General features: G+C 36.9%; 1 protein-coding gene across 8 annotated transcripts in view; it reads left to right on the top strand.

Annotated features, from left to right (window-relative positions):
• The window catches only part of PSEN1 (presenilin 1), a 73,885-nt gene that overhangs the window by 4,113 nt on the left and 50,374 nt on the right, over positions 1-19,398 (top strand). For 2 of the 8 annotated variants that reach the window (XM_014784376.2, XM_087448278.1), the window contains exons 2-3: positions 4,283-4,364; positions 4,456-4,595. In XM_014784376.2, the coding sequence (XP_014639862.1) occupies positions 4,509-4,595 (87 nt within the window). In that variant the 5' untranslated portion in view covers positions 4,283-4,364; positions 4,456-4,508. Of the gene's footprint in view, positions 1-2,032; positions 2,573-3,161; positions 3,868-4,282; positions 4,365-4,455; positions 4,596-19,398 lie in introns of those variants that run through there. The other 6 variants (XM_087448274.1, XM_087448275.1, XM_087448273.1 and 3 more) reach the window with 6 other exon arrangements.

Raw genomic sequence — 19,398 nt, 5'->3', positions numbered from 1 at the left:
CATCTCTTAAAATTCAGAGGAGTCTTTCCAGGATGTATTCCTGAAGTTTTAAATTAATTTCAAATTATTTTTATTAATTTTAATTACGGAATGTAGTTTGGAGGTTGGTTACATTTATTGTTGGCTGTGAGCTTTTAAAAACTCAAATAGAGGCTCTCCCAGCCCATCCATATACAGTAATCAGAACTCGGGCTCCCTGTCCAGGAAGAAGTTGTCAAAGTAACATGAAGGCTGATTAAATACTTTTGTGGAAAAAGAATAAATCACAAGCTCATTTGGCACTTGAAAACTTCTTAGCGTCACAATACAAAGATACTTTAAAAAATATTTTTGGTTGGGCCGGCCCCATGGCTTGGTGGTTAAGTGCGCGCGCTCCGATGCTGGTGGCCCGGGTTCGGATCCCGGGCGCGCACCGAGGCACCACTTCTCCGTCCATCCTGAGGCCGAGTCCCACATACAGCAACTAGAAGGATGTGCAGCTATGACATACAACTATCTACTGGGGCTTTGAGGGGAAAAATAAATAAATAAAATCTTTAAAAAAAAAAAAATATTTTTGGTGGTTTTTTAAGTGGGGGAGAAACTAGTCAAGTGGCTAAGAGTCAGTAAAGCAAGCCACAAGCCCTTTGTGCTGGAGAAGATCGTGATAAATCAAAGTCTCATGAAGATGTTTGTTTCTTGGAGTATACGTTTTGTTTACCTTTATCTCTGAGTGAGGAAAGAAAATGGTATCAGTCATTAAGTAAACATGCTATAAGAGTTTGAGGTTTAGTTGTTACTTTGGGATGTAGTGAGAGACAGAAATGTACTTTTCTGTTGGTCCTTCCTTAAATAGGATTTTTAATAAACTTTGAGACTCTGAGCATTGCTCCTGTGATACTTTTTGAAGTGCTGATGGATAGATTTTCTGGTTAGATAGACTTTTTTGTCCAGCATATCTGAACTTCAAGATTATTTGTATTCTCCTGGGGCTTTTTAAGTCTCTTTGTATATAATAGAAAGAAAATGTAGTTGCCCATCAGAAAAAGATTTCTTTTTCCTCTTATCTGATTGAGAAAATGTCTTGAGAAAAAGATAATGGATGGCAGTGAATTCAAGTGTTCTGCTCTGTCAGTCTCAGAAAATCTTTAGCAGGTGGCCAGAGAGAGAAAACACCAAAATCTACTTCCGTCCCTACTCCTACTCCCTGTGCAATCCAGGTCACATGACAGATCATCACTTCTCAACAACTGTCTTTTCTTGTTCTCAGGGCGCTGCTAAGAATGTTATAAAGTCCACTAGTGTCTTTTGCCACGCTGCCTGAACAGTGGGATCATTGGCCTTCTCCATGCAGTCATCACTTGTTTTCAGCTGTTCCTGGACCAGAGTCAAATCTGGCTTCGGCTGCCCCTTTCTTTGTACCAACAATGTTTGTTTGTCTACCAGGCCTGACTGAAGACCTCGCTAGCCCTCTTGCCTGCCTCTGCTTCCTGCTGAGCTCCATGTAAAGAGCAGCTCTTCTAGGGAGGGTCACCCTGCACCATTGTGATCTTCAAAGCATCAGTGGAGGCTTGAGCTTTCTCTGGGTGAACTGGAAAAGACCTGGGCTGGGCATCAGAAGACCTAGGTTCTGGAACTGGTGTTACTTGCACCATAACTGTGCACTGGCAAATTCTTTCACCTTTCCTGAGCTTTAGTTAATTCACATGTAAATACAGATATGCCTTTGAAAATAGTATTGGGTTGTGCTAAAGTGACTACTGTGCTATTGATGATTCTTATAAGATTTGTTTGAGAAAGCTCCAGTGTGATAATCAGTTTGTATGATTTCTTGTAATGGCTGAACAGATCCTATAAGCATAAGGCTAATAATGGAAGAAACTACTTAAATTAAAATGACCACAGTCTCATTATAGCATATTTAAAAAAAAAAAAATACTAGGACTGTATATTGGGAATGCTTTTGGCACTTTAATTTTTAATTTGTAGTTAGACCAGTTATTGAAATTTAAGATCTCATTTACTACTATTTTTTTAAATATCTCATTTACTTCTAAGCAGTAGTTTTACTAGTAATAAAAATCAGCTCAATATATCTTAATGCTCATTGTTGTAAACTCCTGAAGGGCAGAGATGGAGTTTTACACAGGCAGCACAGTGTAATATGTGAGCCTTTGCCGTGCTCCTTTCCTTACTGGGTATGAGCTTGGGCAGGTTAGTGAACTTCTGTGTGCTACATTGTTTTCATCTGTAAACTGGGTAAAGCGAACATAATTAATTAGTTAAATCCTCTCAGTGTCTGTCTTTTGAGTTTTGATATAAATAGACAGCCAGTACTCCTGTTTAGTGAATGGATAATCACTTTTCTTCTGTTCATATTTCACCTCCAACGTAATACACTTCATTTACTTTTAATTTTTGCCTGCATTGGCCTTTCTTGCCCTTTGCTTATTTTATTTGGCTAACACTATCTTGTTTACTTGTTTTATTTCTGAGGGATCATATGCGAATATTAATGACAGATTTCTAAGGGTTTTCTGTTACAGAGCTGTCTTTAAATGATGTGGTATAGTCCTCAGAGCAGCCAGTGGAGGTAACTAATTGCAACTTTTTCTCTTTGCCATCCTGTGGCATTTCTGAGTTAGCTGAGGTAGTAGGTGCTGTACTAAATGTTTTTGTGGAAAGGAAGGGAATAATGTGTGCTCTGTTGGCTGATCGTTAATGCCATGTGGATGTTATAATTTCAATTATATAGTCAACTTTTAAAAATCTAGATGCATAGGTCAGAACATTTACTTTGAATACTTATTGTACTTAGAAAATACGGGTATCTGTTATGTTGGAATACTCCTCTCTTTTGGGTAAGCTAACATACATATTGCCATGTCTTAATTTTATCAATTTTAAAAGACGGGACCAATGATATGAATAACCCTAAATGTAGATTTACTCCCACAAAAATCTATTTGAATTTTTTAAATGAAATATATAGAAATGTGCACAGATACATAGGTGTACAGCTCAGTGAATTTTCACAGACTGGAACTCCTGTGTAACTAGCACCCAGATCAAGAAACAAAACGTTAACAATATCCCCCAAAGCTTCCCATGTACCCCCTGCCAGTGAGTAACCCCCATAAAAGTAACTGTTGTCTCTATTTCTATTTTTAATTCGCTTTCGTTTTAAAACAAATTTACATTAATTAATTATGTCTTGTTTAGTGAATATTATTTGTAATCCCCTGATCCCATGCCACCTAACTATGGGCTGAAGTTTGAGGGGAGGAGAGAGGTAGGCATGGTACATAAAAACAAGTAGGATAGAAGGGAAAGCATACCTTGGTTAAAAACTTGTCTCTGATTTGAACAATGCAAATATAGGTAATTAAGGGTTAATTTGAACTCCATACCTTTACTAGAGGAAAAAGTTACTTTATATGTCTTTGATGAAAAAATTATTAGAATAAAAACAATGGAGTATTTAGAGGGTAGAAGATCCTAAGTTAAAGGTGAAAATGAAACAGCACATTGACAAATTGTTTTCACGTGAATATGTACGTGGTAAAGTTTTAGATACTCTATATGAATTAGAATACTTTAGATATGCAAACAGATTTTTTTCCTTCTGTATTTCTGAAGACTTTCTATGAAAAGGAAAGTTGAAGTCATAAAGAATTGGCTGATGGAAATTGGCCAATGGCAACATGGCCCCGCAGGAGGGTGAGCTCTGGGAGACAGAGTGATGGGTATAAATAAGGCTGCGCCAGGATGCAAAGGAGAGACCTGAGGCCGGGAGTCAGGAGTCTGCGATTGTTGTCCTGGTCCACCCAATTGGGTGATTTTAAGCAAGTCACTGAGCTTGGATCCCTTTCTCCTTTTGTAAAAGAGGTGTGTTACCTGTTTACCCTGCTTTGGGGCATTGTGGTAAGGATAAAATGAGATGATAGAATTTTGCAAAATTAAAAGCTCTAGAAAAATAATTTTATGGAGATGTAAAAATTAGTTTGGATTGGTCAGCATAGAAAAAGGAGTGTTGATGAAAACATTCTTTAAGATCATTCAGCAGCCCCAGCTCTAAATCTGAAATCATTGGACATCTTTGTGATTGAAAATATTTGGTTTCTCAAGTAGATTTGCTCATTACCAAAGAGGTATCTTGAGCTAACAAAAGTTTGTCAGTTGAAGGTCATGGCAAATTAATACATTTCTGGTTTACAAATTGGTCTTTTAAGTATTTGATTGGTGTAAATGGATTTACTAGGATTTGGGCAACTCTGGGTGACCTGGTAAAATCCTATTTCAGACCTAATCCGGGAGCCTGCAAGTGACAGCAGCCTTTGAGGTCCTTAGAAAGCTTTGCCTGGAAGAGAACACATGAAAGAAAGGTTTGTTTTGCTAAACGTAATTTATAAAAGTGTTTTAAAATAAAAGTATAATTGTAATGCCCAAAGGCTTGTTTTCTTTTTCCCTTTTCAGAACCCCAAGAGGCTTTGTTTTCTGTGAAAAAGTATTTCTATACGGTTGCTCCAATGACAGAGTTACCTGCACCCTTGTCCTACTTCCAGAATGCACAGATGTCCGAGGATAACCACCTAAGCAATACCGTACGTAGTCAGGTACAGTGTCAGCCTCTGTACCTGCCCTTGCCAGACTGTGGAGTCAGTGATCACCCTCCCTCATCTCCAAGAGAGGCTGAGGGGGCTGAGCAGGCTTTCTCTACTTGACTAAATTTATGTATTTGCTGAACTTCAACTGAGAGCAAAGCATTGTGTCCTTTGGTGCTGGGAACCCAAGGCTATGTGAGACATGGGTTTGATACTGTTTCTCCCTGGCCCAGATATCACCTCCTCCACTGAAGCCTTCTCCCGCTTCCCCAGCTATTTAGTATTTTACCTATCTTGCTCTTACTCTTCTATGGGCTGAGTCCATTTTATTTACTTTTATTTTTTCAGCACCTAGCGTGGTTCCTGACAGTGCTCAGTAAATGTTCATTGACAGAATGCACAATGATGAATGCAAGGCTAAGTGTAGAAGTCCTAAGAGAGTTCAAAGGAAAGAATCAGGGAAGGGGTGTAATCTGTGGCATGGGACACAGCGACGCTTTACTGGCTATCAGATCTGCCTGTAAACTGCAATTACAAATTGAATGCAGATTCCACAGATGGCCTGTGGAATGGCTGGGGAATCGGTAGGATTTTTAGAGGTGGAGCCAGAATGGGCGAAAACACAAGGCCAACTATAAGCTGTGCAGGCTGGGGGTGGGGTTGTGTGTCAGACTTTCTTCTATTAGAACCAGAGGGCAGAACCAGTGATGAAAGGAAACAGGTTCTAGATCAGTAAAAATAATTTTCTCACAGTTAACTGTACGTCTAAAAGAGCATAGACTGTCTTGTGGGCTAGTGTGTGCTTGTCACTAAAAGCAGTCACAAAGGCTGGAAGACTACCAGCCAAATCTGTAGAGCGTTGGTCCATGGAATGAGCAATAAATTAGAGCACTAAATGGCCTGGAAGTTCCCTTCACACTCTGAAGATTTAGGATTCCAGTTAAGGGTCAGAATGTGGGAGAGAAGGCGTCACAAAGCAGACTTTGACAGGTGGGTAGGATTAGAACAGAGCAAACGGGGAAGTCATTACTGATAGAAGAAATAACATTAGTGGAGGAAGAATTTTCCTAGAATGTAAATTGATGAGCTGTATCCAGAGATATGTCAGCAGAGGCAGATAACACTGTATCGCCAGAACACTTTTAATCAAGTGAAATCAAGTTAAAATGAATATCAAGGGAAGCCCTGAAAGGGAACACAAGCTGCGAACAGGTAGTATGTTGCCTGAGGGGTGTGAGGGGGAAGGGAGAGGGGCTGTTGCACCTTGTGCTTTGGTACTTGGTTGATGGAGTATTACAAAGACTTTTGTGGTGATACATTTGCTCCTCTACTATGCATTGGCAGTCCTTTGTGCTGTTCCCTAGAAATAGTTTTTTGAAAAATTAGGATGGAGCCAGATTATGAAGTTCTTTGGATACAGGATATGAAAGTTTCGATGCTACAGACTTTGTAATCATTTTTAAACTCTTCAGAGGAGGGAGAGGGAAAGTGGGAACAGCAGACTTAGTCAGGTCTCTGGGTACCCCTTCCTTAACCAGAGCAGCTCCTATTTTATCTGTTTTACGTATCGATCATCTTTGGATGCCTTTGACCAAAAGATTCCACAAGTAACAAGTTTTGAAAACAACTGTTACATGTCACTCATCTTTCCCAAATCCTCCAGAGACATCTCATCTCGGAATAAAATCTGGTCTGTGAGGTCCCATCTCTGTCTTATCTCTTACCACCCTCTCCCTCACTAGCTGCTTCCGCAGTTCTGCCTCTGGGCCCTGGGTTATTCTCCCACTCTTCTCAGACAGCTCCCCTCACTTCTTTTGGGTCATTTCATGAGTCACCTTATCTGTGAGGCCTTGCCTTCCTGACTCCCCTCCCTTCCCTGCCACGCGGCACTCCCTCACCCTTATTCTGCTTTACTTGTGCATAGCACTTACCAGTATTTCTAGCATACCGTCTATTTACTTGTTGATTTGTTTACCTGCCTCCCCCTTCTGTGTGTAAGCTGCTTGAGGCCAGGTATAGAATCTGTTTTGTTCACTCCTGTCTCCTCAGCTCAAAGAAGAGTGCTTGGCACATGGTGAGCTTTCCATCGTCAATGTAGTGTTATTTATATCCCTCACACTCAGGTTTTGTGTGGCTTTCTTAGTATTTTTTTTCTGCTTTTTTTTTTTTTACACCTTAGTGACTGATAAATTGAAATAAAGGGTGCTAGAGAGGAGGTACAATTGACACAGAATTTTTATTGATAATTATGTGTGTTCATGGTTAAGTTTTAGCAAGTCTTAGTGCTAATGTTCTCAGTGGTACCTTTCAGATCTAAGGGCATCACTGTCTAGAAAATCAGGCCTAATTTATTAATTTTGACTCTGCTATTGATAATGTGATATCAACTAAGTTTGTCTTTTATCTCCTTAAAAATGCCTTCTACAATTTACAAAGATCTTCTGTATACATTTTTTTTTGTAAGGAGGGTTAGCCCTGAGCTAACATCTGTTGCCAATCTTTCTCTTTTTTGCTGAGGAAGATTGGCCCTGAGCTAATATCTGTGCCCATCTTCCCCTATTTTATATGTGGGACACCTGCTACAGCATGGTTTGATGAGCGGTATGTAGGTCCGTGCCTGGGATCCGGGCCTTCAAACTCCGGGCCTGCGAACCCTGGGCCGTGAAAGCAGAGTGCGTGAACTTAACCATTGTGCCACTGGGCCAGCCCCTGTATACATTCTTGTACTTTCCAATTACCATGGGTTAAGTATTATTCCCATTTTACACTTTACCAAGATCACATAGAAAATTAAATGACAGACCTGGAACTTAAAACAGTGCTTTCTAATTCCAAACTCACTCCAGTGTTCTTTTTGTTCTTCTGTCTCTTACCCCAGAAAAATGTTGATACTGAAAGGAGATATTGTGTGAAGAAAATTCTGAGGAAGAAAAATATGAAGTCTGTGTATTCATTTTGTACTGATACACTGTAAAAGAGTGCAAAGAAAGAGGAAAAGAATCTCATTGTTAAATTTTTTAGCTATAAAGAAGCCACTGTATAAGTATATTCTCTGGTTGGTAATGAAAAAGTGGGGGGTAGGTCCAAATTTAAATTGGACCTAGATGACTATTTTTGTGGATTAATTGAAAGCAGTTCTTTTATTTCTGCTCTCAGATAGTGGATTTGTTAAATACAAGTACACGAAGACAAGCCTCTGCAGGAATAAAATATCCTTATCAAGCTTATTTCATCTTTATTTGCTCGGTGTCTAGTTTAGAAGAATCAAAAGGAAATTGAGAGATGTGGAAAGTTTAAATCTTTCCACACTACTCAGGAAAGGAAACTAACGTATTGAATAATGTCGTCAACGTGTTGGACTCTGTCCTAGGTGCTATCCCAAACCTGTAGTTTTAGGGCCTTGTATTTTGGGGACATTCACTGTAAGTGAGCAGATTTTCCTTCTGTATTCCCCTCCTTTGAATAGCTACTCTATTAAAGTGCTCATCTATATGAAGATATCTTCTAGAGTACACAAACGTGCTGTTTTACATTAAATATTACAAAGAGAAAATTCATTTAAAAATATTTTTGAAACTGGAAGGAGAGTGAATAACCTCCCTACAGACTATTCAAAGATCAATGTAAAGAAGTGGATCCTCTGTCTTTTCCTCTACTCAATTTCTTCCTCCATGGTCAGGAGCATCCCTAGTCTTAAACTCCTATGGTGAGGCAATCTTTTGAGTTTGGGAAAGAAGTAAGAGGGTAACCAGATATTGAAAACTGTCCAAGAACACTGATGAATTGGTATTTGTGGTAGAGTGACCTATACATAGGTCCCTCAAAAGGAAGAACTAACTTTCATCTGGTTGTTGTGTTCCATCTTCCTGGAACACAAGACTTTCAATTTTAAAACTGAGACAATCCTGAAAAAAATAGGGTCAAGTTGATTACCTTATCAGAAGTATAATAAGATTAAAATCATTATGGATCTGATTAATCAAGTCTTATTCATTTAGATGATTTTCTTGTATAACTTCAAGTATTGTTATAATGCTATATTGTTAGTGTTCAAGTAGAAAATAACATTTAAAGCATTTTTCTCATTCCAAAAGTCAGATGTCCTTGGCTTCATTCTTCCACCCTCAGATACGGTGATGGGCTGCCTTCACCCAGAAAATAGGTTTCGTTTGGTAGGCTACTATGGGTAATCTCATTCATAGTGAAGGGATTTGAAGTTTGATGAGATTAGTCAGAGAGCTGAAAAATAGTGGGTTTTTTTTTTTAACCCAAATATTTATTTCTCAAATTTTTATTAGGTAATATTTTAAGCACATACAGAAAAGTATGGCAAATAATATAATGAGCACCCATGTACCTACCACCCAACTTCACTGAACTTTAACATTTTGTCTTATTTGCTGTATTTTGTTATTTTTGAAGAGTATTTTCACTAAACTTTTTCTATTATATATTGATCCTGTACTAGACAAAATCCTAACCAAACAAAACAAAATTTTGCATTTAATTTGCAAAGATAGACTAGTTAATTAGATAACAAAAAGAAATTACAGGTAAAATTGAAACACCTCTCTCACATTCCCCTTCCTCTTTTCCCAGGATAGTAGCTACTATCCTGAATTTGGTATTTATCACGCTTACTATAATATTTATGAACATAAAAACTATTTAATGTTATATAATATTACTTTGCATGTTCTAAAACTATTTATAAACAAAATATGTGTGTGTGTAAAAGTTGTAGAAGACGGTTCCCACATTTTTGAAATTTATATGTATAGGTACATGTTGCAGAAGAGATATTTTTGGAATTTATATATATTTAGATGCTTTTAGCTCTAGGTCATTCATTTTCTCTTCATTTTTGTGAACATATAAAAATTATCCATTCTCCTTTTTGTAAATATTTGGTAGTTTCCAGTTTTTCCACAATAACTAACAGTGTTGCAATGACATTCTAATTCATTCATCCTTCTGCACGTGTGAGTTTCTCAAAGATAATTGCTGTGATTGGGTATTTGGATCTTAAACTGTATTAGAGATCGCAAGTATGCTCTCCAAAATGGTTATACATCAAGAGTGTATAGCAATTTCCAGTCTTTTACATCCTTGTAAAAGATGTGTCAGTCTGATGGATTTGAAATGATATCTTGTATTATTTTAGTTGTGTTTCCCTAATTTCTCATAAGGTTGAAATTTTTTTCATTGTGGTTACTGGCCCTTTGCATTTCCTCTTTTGTGAATTGCCTGTTCATGTTCTTTGCCCATTTTTCTATTGGTTGGTTGTCTTTTTCTTACTGATTTTGTAGAAATAAAATATATTTTGGGGGGAGGAGGGATGCTAATCTCATGTTGGCTATGTGCTTTTCAGATATTTTCTCTCTGTAGTTTCAGTTTGTTTATGGTGCATAGCTTAAATTTTTTCAGTAGGTGAATTATTCTTTCTTTTTTAAAAATGAAGTTTATTTGTAGTTTTGCAGTTAAAAATAATTTAAGAAAAATATGTGGTATAGATTAGCTTCCCTGAATACAAAAAAAGCTTTTCCATATCTTATAAAGCAAGACTGAACTAAACCACTATACTGGAAACTGCTGTGTAGTCCACCTAATGTTCAGCTGTTCCATTCATTGTCTTACACATCTATACCAGAAAAATAAGACAAGAGGTGACTGATTTTGATGATTTTCTCCTTTTATTTTTTCCAAATGTTCTGTAATATAGTTATCTCATAATTTAAAAAGAAAACTATTTTTAAAAAGGAAATTTTTTGAATGCACAGGGAGGTTGCATAAGGACAATATGCTACCTGGAGAGTATCTGTGGAAAGGGAGAAGCATGCAAGGTTCTCCATGATGACTGACAGTAGTGGGGGGATTAGAACAACTGACATAAAAGAAACCAAAACATGATAGCATGGGGTCTTTGAGAGCACCCGTGTTGGTAATTGGAATTTATATTATGCCCTCATCATTGATAAAAGCTTCAGTTATGTTTGTCAGTCTCCATTTTAAAAGGCTGAAATGTTTACAGTGCATTATTGAAATTTTTCATCAAACATATTAACTTCTGTGGGCCAACCCCGTGGTGTAGCGGTTAACTCTGGCATGCTCTGCTTTGGCAGCCTCGGTTCAGGGGTTCGGATCCTGGGCAAGGACCTACATCACTCATCAAGTCATGCTGTGGCGGTGACCCACATACAAAATTGGCACAGATGTTAGCTCAGGACTAATCTTCCTCAAGCAAAAAAAAAAGAGGAAGATTGGCAGCAGATGTTAGCTCAGAATGAATCTTCTTCACCAAAAAAAAAAATTAAGTTTTGGACTTGCATTAAGCTTGATTATCTAGAACACTAACCCATATAAAACATCTTAATTCCTGCCAGGTGAGAAGAGTTGCATTGTTCTCGCCTTTTCACTTTTTAGAGTCTTTTTCTTTTTTATGCTTGTTGACCTGATTTAGGCTGTAAAATCCCTAAAGGCCAAACTTGATTCATATTTCTGAGCTGCCTTTAGAGTTTATTGATCACCCAGTATCTCTAAACCAGTTCAATACAAATCTCCCAGCAGAAGAACAAAGGGATTTTTCGTTTTTTTTACCGTTAGCAAGAGAAATATTTAAATTTTGTATCTGCAAATAAAAGTCTAAAGTGAATCTTATTAGTTACTTAAGGACTTCAGCTTTCATGCGGAGGGTTCTCTGCGCTCCCTGCCCTCTGGAAACACTTCCTTAGCTGTCTCACGTCACTACTCTTGCCACCATCTTCTGTCTGCACTGCTGTCATCATGTGCGGCAGAGCTCCAGTTTTTATGTAGAACAGCTGTCAAATGATAGTTTGACATGTCACAAGAACCAAGTGGAGAATTCATTTTATTTATTTTTCCCTCAAGAATGTGTGTCCTGCTTCCTTAGAGATGGCATTCAATTGAAAATTTTACTACTTTACATTAGTTTACCCACCACTTCTAGGAGTTAGCATGGACTTCATGTTTGTTTTTGCTATTGGTTGGCTGTGTCTGTAGGGACTGGAGACTAGAAGGTAGACTAATGAATGACTCAACTATTTCTGACAAAGGGCAAAGCTTACAAGTTGTGAAATAGCTGAAGTTCTTTGTTTCCTAAATGTATAGGTTGGATATTAAAGTAGCTGTGACAAGAACATTCTCTGGGGCTTTTTCTATAGTTTGTGATCTACCGTAATCCTTTGGTTTACTTTTACTATACCTATTTAAAATAATTTGTAAGGTTTTATTTTTCTGGTGCAAAATTTTTATGAGTAGAGCTCTTTTTCTTTGCCTTGTCATAATTCTTTGCCAAAAGTCAGCCTCCATTTCATTTATGCTGATATTACAGGAATATAGTAAAACTAGAGGAAATTGAAAATAGAAACTTCAGAGAAGTGAAAAAATAGAAACTTCAGAGAAGTGAAAATTCATATTTTGATTTGGTGTAGACTTACATCTATGTGGATTAGCTGAGATCTTTTTGTTTTTTTAAGATACAAAAATGAACTTTTTTGAAGTAAATCTAAAATTTTTTTATATTGTTAATTAACGCTTATAAAATATATATTAAAATAGTGATTTTTCAAACCTTAGTGTGCATGGGAATCCCTGGAAGAATTGTTAATACAAATTCTCTGGCCCCAAACCCGTATTTCCTGATTTTGTAGGTCTGGGATGGGGCCAGGGAATTTGCATTTTTGACAAATTACCAGATCTTCCCAATGCTTCTGGTCCAGGGACCATGGTTTGAGAACTGTTATATTTGAGTAAAGGAATAAAGGTAAAGGGACATTGGAGAAAAATGATTAGATTTATAAATTGAACACTCAGTATTTTTATTCATATAAGTTTATTCTGACCCAAATTTTGTAGTCCTTAAGGAAATAAGTTGTCAACAGCCTTTTTGATTTAGGATAGGAAAAATCAGTCATTTGTTAACAAAAAAGAAGCCTTAAAGTAGTAATCCATTGAAAGATCAATAATGATTCTCTGTTTAAAGAAATTGGTGAAGAAAATTTATTTAAATCCGTTACCTTCAGCTGCTAAATTTACAACATTAAAATGTTATAAATGAGGGTCACCTGCATTGTCTTTTCTGAATTCAGAGCATTAAATGCAAAGCACTTTATTAAGTTGTTAGCAAATCATAGACTGGCAGAACTAACTTCACTTTCTAGATGATGATGGGTCACATTTTTTTTAAGTGTGAGAAATCCTATAAAATTAAACAGAAAGCAAACCTGTAAGCAATTTAAAGTGGTGTTTAAGTACTTGGGACCTTGAGTAGAAAAAAATAAATGAAAGGAGTGATCTAAATTTAAACTGAATTGGGTCCCCAGGCCCACTCAACCTTTGACAGTGTTATTGCACTGTCTCTAGCAATGAATTTGTCTTCCCAGTTATGTCAAGGTGAAGTAAGGAGAAAAACAACTTAAAATCTTGGTGACCTCCAGAGGAACTTGGTTGCTTTTTAATGAAAGTAAAGTCAGAAATTTTTGGCACGGATCTTAATAGTTTGTTAAAAAACTCTAGGTTCAAGCTTAACACAACGGCTCCATAAACGTTAAATATTATCTCTAACCAGTTACTTCAATCATTCCGGGAAATAACACCCTGATATTAGAGTAACGGTTAAAGCTCTAACTCCAGGGAATCACAAAGCTTGGGCAGGTGCTGGATGGGATTCTGCCTGCTGTTGGAAACAGATGGCCTATGATTAATAAATATTTTCAAGTTTTCCACATAACTTGCCAGTTCTTCAGTTAAGCTACTCTTCTGGTTTCTCCTACAGTGCAGGCTTAGGAGCCTTACATTTCTAGTTGTAGAAATCCAAACAATATCCATAAAGTCTTATAGGCTTTATACGTTTTTTTAATAAATAAATGCTCATTTTAAGTAAATAAATAACATGCAGGCTATAAATATATCAAAATAATGGAATACATTGTAATTTTTTAGACATGTTGACTATTATTACATGGGAATGTATGCATGAAATAATATTAGATGAAAAAAGTAGGATGCAATATCTGTGAACATTCCTTATAACTATGTACCTATGTGTGTATGTTGAAAAACATTAGAATTTGGGGTGTTGTAAGAATAAGTTGTTTTCCTGGTAAGATTATCGTAAGTTCATATTTAGCAATACAAAATTATAAACGTTTAAGTATGGCAAAAACTGCCATAAACAGTCAAAAAACAAATTGCGCAAAGGCTTTTATAGTGCATGATGACGGATAAAAACTTAATATATACAAAGAATTCTTATGAAGTCAAAAGGAACATGAACAACTCAGTAACAACATTACCAAAGGATACAAGCAGTATACACGGAGGAAGAAGAAATATAAATGGCAATAAATATATGAAAAGACTAGTTGATCAACCTTACTAATAATGAGAGACATAGAAATGAAAACTTTTCATTTTTTACCTATCAATGAGCAAGGATTGACACCATTGCAACTAAAGATATGGGGAAATAGGCACTCTTGTATGCTGTTCATGCGAGTTAAATTCATGTTTATTTGGAAGCAGGTTGTCAATTGAGTCTGCAAATACACATGCCTTTTGGGGATAATTTGGCAATTAAATCTAAAAATGCACATACCTTTTGACCTAGCATTTCCACTTCTAGAAATTTATTCTATAAAAATATTACTACAAGACCGCCAAGAAATATAGACAAGAATATTTATTGAAGCATTATTTGTAACTGGGAATTTTGAGATAACCTCAATCTGATGTTACTTATGGTTTACCCAGTCAGTACTGTAAGTTAATGGTTGATAGTAGGATCTCTTCACTAAACTGTCCGAATTAGAATCTCTGCTCTAGAGTTTCTTAGCTCTGTGATCTTTGGCAAATTATCTGGACTCTCTAATTGGCTTCAGTTTCTTCATCTGTTAAATGAAGTTTATAATTTTAATGAACTCAGAGTTTTATTAGGATTAAATGAGATAACTCACCTCAAGTGCTTAGCATGGTGTCTAGCACATACGTGGTCACTAAATCGTAGCAGTTATCATAGTTATTATTACTGTGCTGCTATTATAATATTTAAGATTGAGGGATATTTATATGTACTGGCATAGAACACTATCTGATATATTATCAAGTGACAAAAGCAAATTGCAGAACACGGCTTTAAAAAAGTCAAGGTACATCAGATTGTTTACCATGTTCATACTGTGGGGCAGAGATTAGGGAGGATACTTACTTTCTATGTTGTAAACAAAAGTTTATAAATATTTTTAGAAGTTTTAAAATGTTTAGAAGTTTTAAAAATGTTTATAAACTTTTGTTTACGATACTTCTTTTAATTATAGAAATAAACCAAAAAAAAGGCAGAAAACAAGGTTAAAAAAAGACAAGCAGGCACTACACTGTATTAAAAATACCTCCACAATTTGTACTGCTTAAGAAGTAGTCTCCCTGCTTGAGGGTCCACATGCCTTGGGTGGTAGGACCTGTACTTGCATCATGTTCTGAAGTAAGAAGGGAGAAAGAATTAAAATGTAGGGCCGGCTCCGTGGCTTAGCGGTTAAGTGTGCGCGCTCTGATGCTGGCGGCCCGGGTTCGGATCCCGGGAGCGCCCCGAAGCACCACTTCTCCGTCCAACGTGAGGCCGAGTCCCACGTACAGCAACTAGAAGGATGTGAACCTATGACATACAACTATCTACTGGGGCTTTGGGGGGAAAAAACTGAATAAATAAAATCTTTAAAAAAAAAAAAAGAATTAAAATGAAGCCTCTGACTTAATGGTTTAGGAACTCGGGGGAATCTGGCTTCATAGAAACTCACTTCCCTCATACTCACCACTTCCCATGGGACCCCACCCTCCCTGAAACTTACAACATTTATATAGTGAGTAATTCTTCCCTCTGCCACTGAAATGAAATCATTTGTAATGGCTGCAACACTGGTTTTTCTGAACCTTAAAAATAGCCTTTAAGGGCAAAACTTTGGAGGCAATTAAAAAGATTAGTGGTTGCCAGGGTATGGGGGGAGGAAGGGAATAAAGGGGCAGAACACAGGATTTTTAGGACAGTGAATCTATTCTATGTGGTACTATGGTGGATACATGTTATTAAACATTTTTCAAAACCCATAGAATGTACAACACCAAGAGTGAACCCTAATGTAAACTATGGACTTTGGGTGATAATGACATGTCAATGTAAATTCATTGATTATAAAAATGTACCAGTCTGGTGTAGGATGTTGATTGGGTGGAGGCTATGTGAGGGCAAGGGATATATGGGAACTCTCTGTACTTTTGCTTAATTTTGCCCTGAACCTGCAATTGCTCTAAAAAATAAATATTTTTTACAAAAGAAAGAGATGAGCTACCAAGCCACACACACAAAAGGTCTTTATGTTCTTATCTTTTAGACATATATACTAAATATTTATGAAGGAAAATGATATGTTCATGTTTGCCTCAAAATAATACTGGAGGGGCAGAGTGGGTGGGAAAAGAGATAGAAGAAGATTGGTGATGAGTTGATAATTGAAACCAAGTGAAGTGCACAGGGGCTATACACTTATGATAATATTTGTTTTGAATTTTTGCATAATAAAAAGTTTTTGAAAATTAGCCATAAAAGTAATGCTAAGTCATCTTTCTAATATTTAGCGATCAAGATTTTTTGCTTTGGAAATCTCTCAGTAGTTCTAGTGTCACCTTCCTCATTTGACAGTTTTCTACACATCCCTTTGAGAAAGACACTTTATTTTTTTTTTTTTTTTTTTTTTTTTAAAGATTTTATTTATTCATTTTTTTTCCCCCCAAAGCCCCAGTAGATAGTTGCATGTCATAGGTTCACATCCTTCTAGTTGCTGTACGTGGGACTCGGCCTCGCGTTGGACGGAGAAGTGGTGCCTCGGGGCGCGCCCGGGATCCGAACCCGGGCCGCCAGCATCAGAGCGCACGCACTTAACCGCTAAGCCACGGAGCCGGCCCGACACTTTATTTTTTTAAACAGCTTTATTGAGGTATAATTGACATACAGTAAACTGCACATATTTAAACTATACAATTTGATGTTTTCACATGTGTATATACCCTTAACTACCACCACAGTCATAATGGACATAACCATCACCCCCAAAAGTTTCCTCCTGCTCCTTTGTAATCTCTCCCTCCTGCCCCTCCCCAGCTGCTTCCCATCCCCAGGCAACCACTGATCAAATTTTTGTCACTATACTCTAGTTTTCAGGACATCTCTTTTGTCTGGCTTCTTTCATTCAGCACAATTATTTTAAGATTTATCAGTGTTAGATCATATATCTGTTGTTTATTTCTTTTTATTACTGAGTTGTATTCCATTATATGGATATACCACAGTTTTCCAGATTGGTTGTATAATTTTTACCAGCAGTGTATGAGAGTCCCAGTTCCTCCACATCCTCATCAGCACTTGGTAGTCTTTTTAATTTTTTTAGCCATTCTAGAGGGTATGTAATAGTATCTCGTTGTAGTTTTAATTTGCGTTTCTCTGAATAATGATAAGTATCTTTTCATGTGCTTATTTGTCATCCTAATATCTTTGGTGAAGTGTCTCTTTTTTTTTTTTTTTAATTTTATTTATTTATTTTTTCCCCCAAAGCCCCAGTAGATAGTTGTATGTCATAGTTGCATATCCTTCTAGTTGCTGTATGTGGGACGCGGCCTCAGCATGGCCGGAGAAGCGGTGCGTCGGTGCGCGCCCGGGATCCGAACCCGGGCCGCCAGCAGCGGAGCGCGCGCACTTAACCACTAAGCCATGGGGCCGGCCCTAAAGTGTCTGTTTCAAATCTCCTGCCCAATTTTTAAATTGGGTTGTCTGTTTTCTTATTATTGAGTTTTGAGAGTTCTTCATATATTCTGGATACAAGTCCTCTATGATAGATATGCTTTGCAAACTTTTTCTCCTAGTCTATGGCTTGTCTTTTTATTTTCTTAACAGTGTATTTTGAAGAGTAGAAATAGATCCGTTTAGATATTGATGAAGTCCCTTTTATCAATTTTTTCTTTTGTGGATCTTTTGTTTTTGGCGTCATGTCTAAGAAATCTTTGCCTAACTCAAATTCTCAAAAGTTTTTTTCTACATTTTCTTCTGTAAACTTTATAGTTTTAGGTTTCACATTTAGGTCTGTATAGTCAATATAATTTTTTGTATGTGGTATGAAGGATGGGTCAAAGTTCATTTTTCTCCATTGGATATCCAGTTGTTTTAGCACCATTTGTTGAAAAAGACTGTCCTTTCTTTGCTGAATTCCTTTGCACCTTTGGCAAAAATCACTTGTCCATGTGTGTGTCAGTCTATTGCTGGGCTCTCTGTTCTGTTCCATTGTTCTGTTTGTCTATCTTTGTTTCAGTACTACATTTTCTTGATTACTGTAACTGTATAAGAAGTCTTGAAATCAAGTAGTGTTAGTTCTCTAACTTTCAAAGTTGTTTTAGATAGCCTAGGTCCTTTGTATTTCCATATGAATTTTACAAACATTTCTACAAAAAAGCCTGCTAGAATTTTGATTGAGATTGCATTGCATCTATAGATCAGTGGGAGAGATTGGTAGAATTGACACCTTAACAATATTGAGTTTTTCAACCCATGAACATGGTATATCCTTACTTTTTTTTAGGTCTTTAAAAAAAATTTTTTTTAATTGTGGTAAATAACATGTAACATAAAATTTTAAATTTACCATCTTAACCATTTTTAAGTGTGCAGTTGAGTAGTGTTAACTATATTTACATTGTCATGCAACAGATCTCCACAACTTTTTCAACTTGCAAAACTGAAACTCTATACCCATTGAGCAACAACTCCCTATTTCCCCCTTTCTCCAGCCCTTAGCAACCACAATTATACTTTGGTTTTTTTTTTGAGTTGGACTATTTTAGATACTTCATGTAAGTGGAATCATACGGTATTTGTCTTTTTGACTTGCTTATTTCACTTACTATGATGTCCTCAAGGTTCATCCATGTTTTAGCTTGTGACAAGATTTCCTTCTCTTTTGAGGCTGAATAATATTCCATTGTACATATACACCACATTTTCTTTATCCATCTGTTGATGGACATTTGAGTTGATTTCACCTTTTGGCTCTTATGAATGATGCTGCAGTGATCAAGGGTATCCAAATATCTCTTTTGAGATACTTCTTTTAATTCTTTTGGAAATATACTCAGTAGTGGGGTTGCTGGATCATATGATAATTCTATTTTTAATTTTTTGGGGTGCCTCCATATTGTTTTCTATAGCAGCTGCACCATTTTACATTCCCACCAATGGTGCTGCACAAGAGTTCCAATTTCTCTGCATCTTTGCTAATACTTATTTTCTGTTTTGTTTTGTTTTTTTTTTTTTTTTGTGAAGAAGGTTGGCCCTGAGCTAACATCTGCCAATCCTCTTTTTTTTTGCTGAGGAACACTGGCCCTGAGCTAACATCCATGCCCATCTTCCTCTACTTTATATGGGATGCCGCCACAGCATGGCTTGAAAAGCGGTGTGTCGGTGCACACCCGGAATCCAAACCGGCGAACCCCGGGCTGCCACAGCAGAGCGCGCGCACTTAACTGCTTGCACCACCGGGCTGGCCTTATTTTCTGTTTTCTTTTGGTAGTCGCTATCCTAATGGTTGTAAGATGGTATCTCATTATAGTTTTGGTTTGCATGTCTCAATGATTAGTGATGTTGATCATCTTTTCATATGTTTGTTGGCCATTTGTATATATTCTCTGGAGAAATATTTATTCAAGTCCTTTGTTTTAAAATTAGATTATTTGGGTTTTTTGTTGTTGAATTATAGGAGTT

This window comes from Ceratotherium simum, chromosome 24 (genome assembly GCF_057802395.1).
Source record: "Ceratotherium simum simum isolate JZ-2026a chromosome 24, ASM5780239v1, whole genome shotgun sequence".
Taxonomy (NCBI): Eukaryota; Metazoa; Chordata; class Mammalia; order Perissodactyla; family Rhinocerotidae; genus Ceratotherium; species Ceratotherium simum.
Note: the sequence above shows the minus strand (reverse complement) of the source record. Positions and strands in the feature narration are given on the sequence as shown.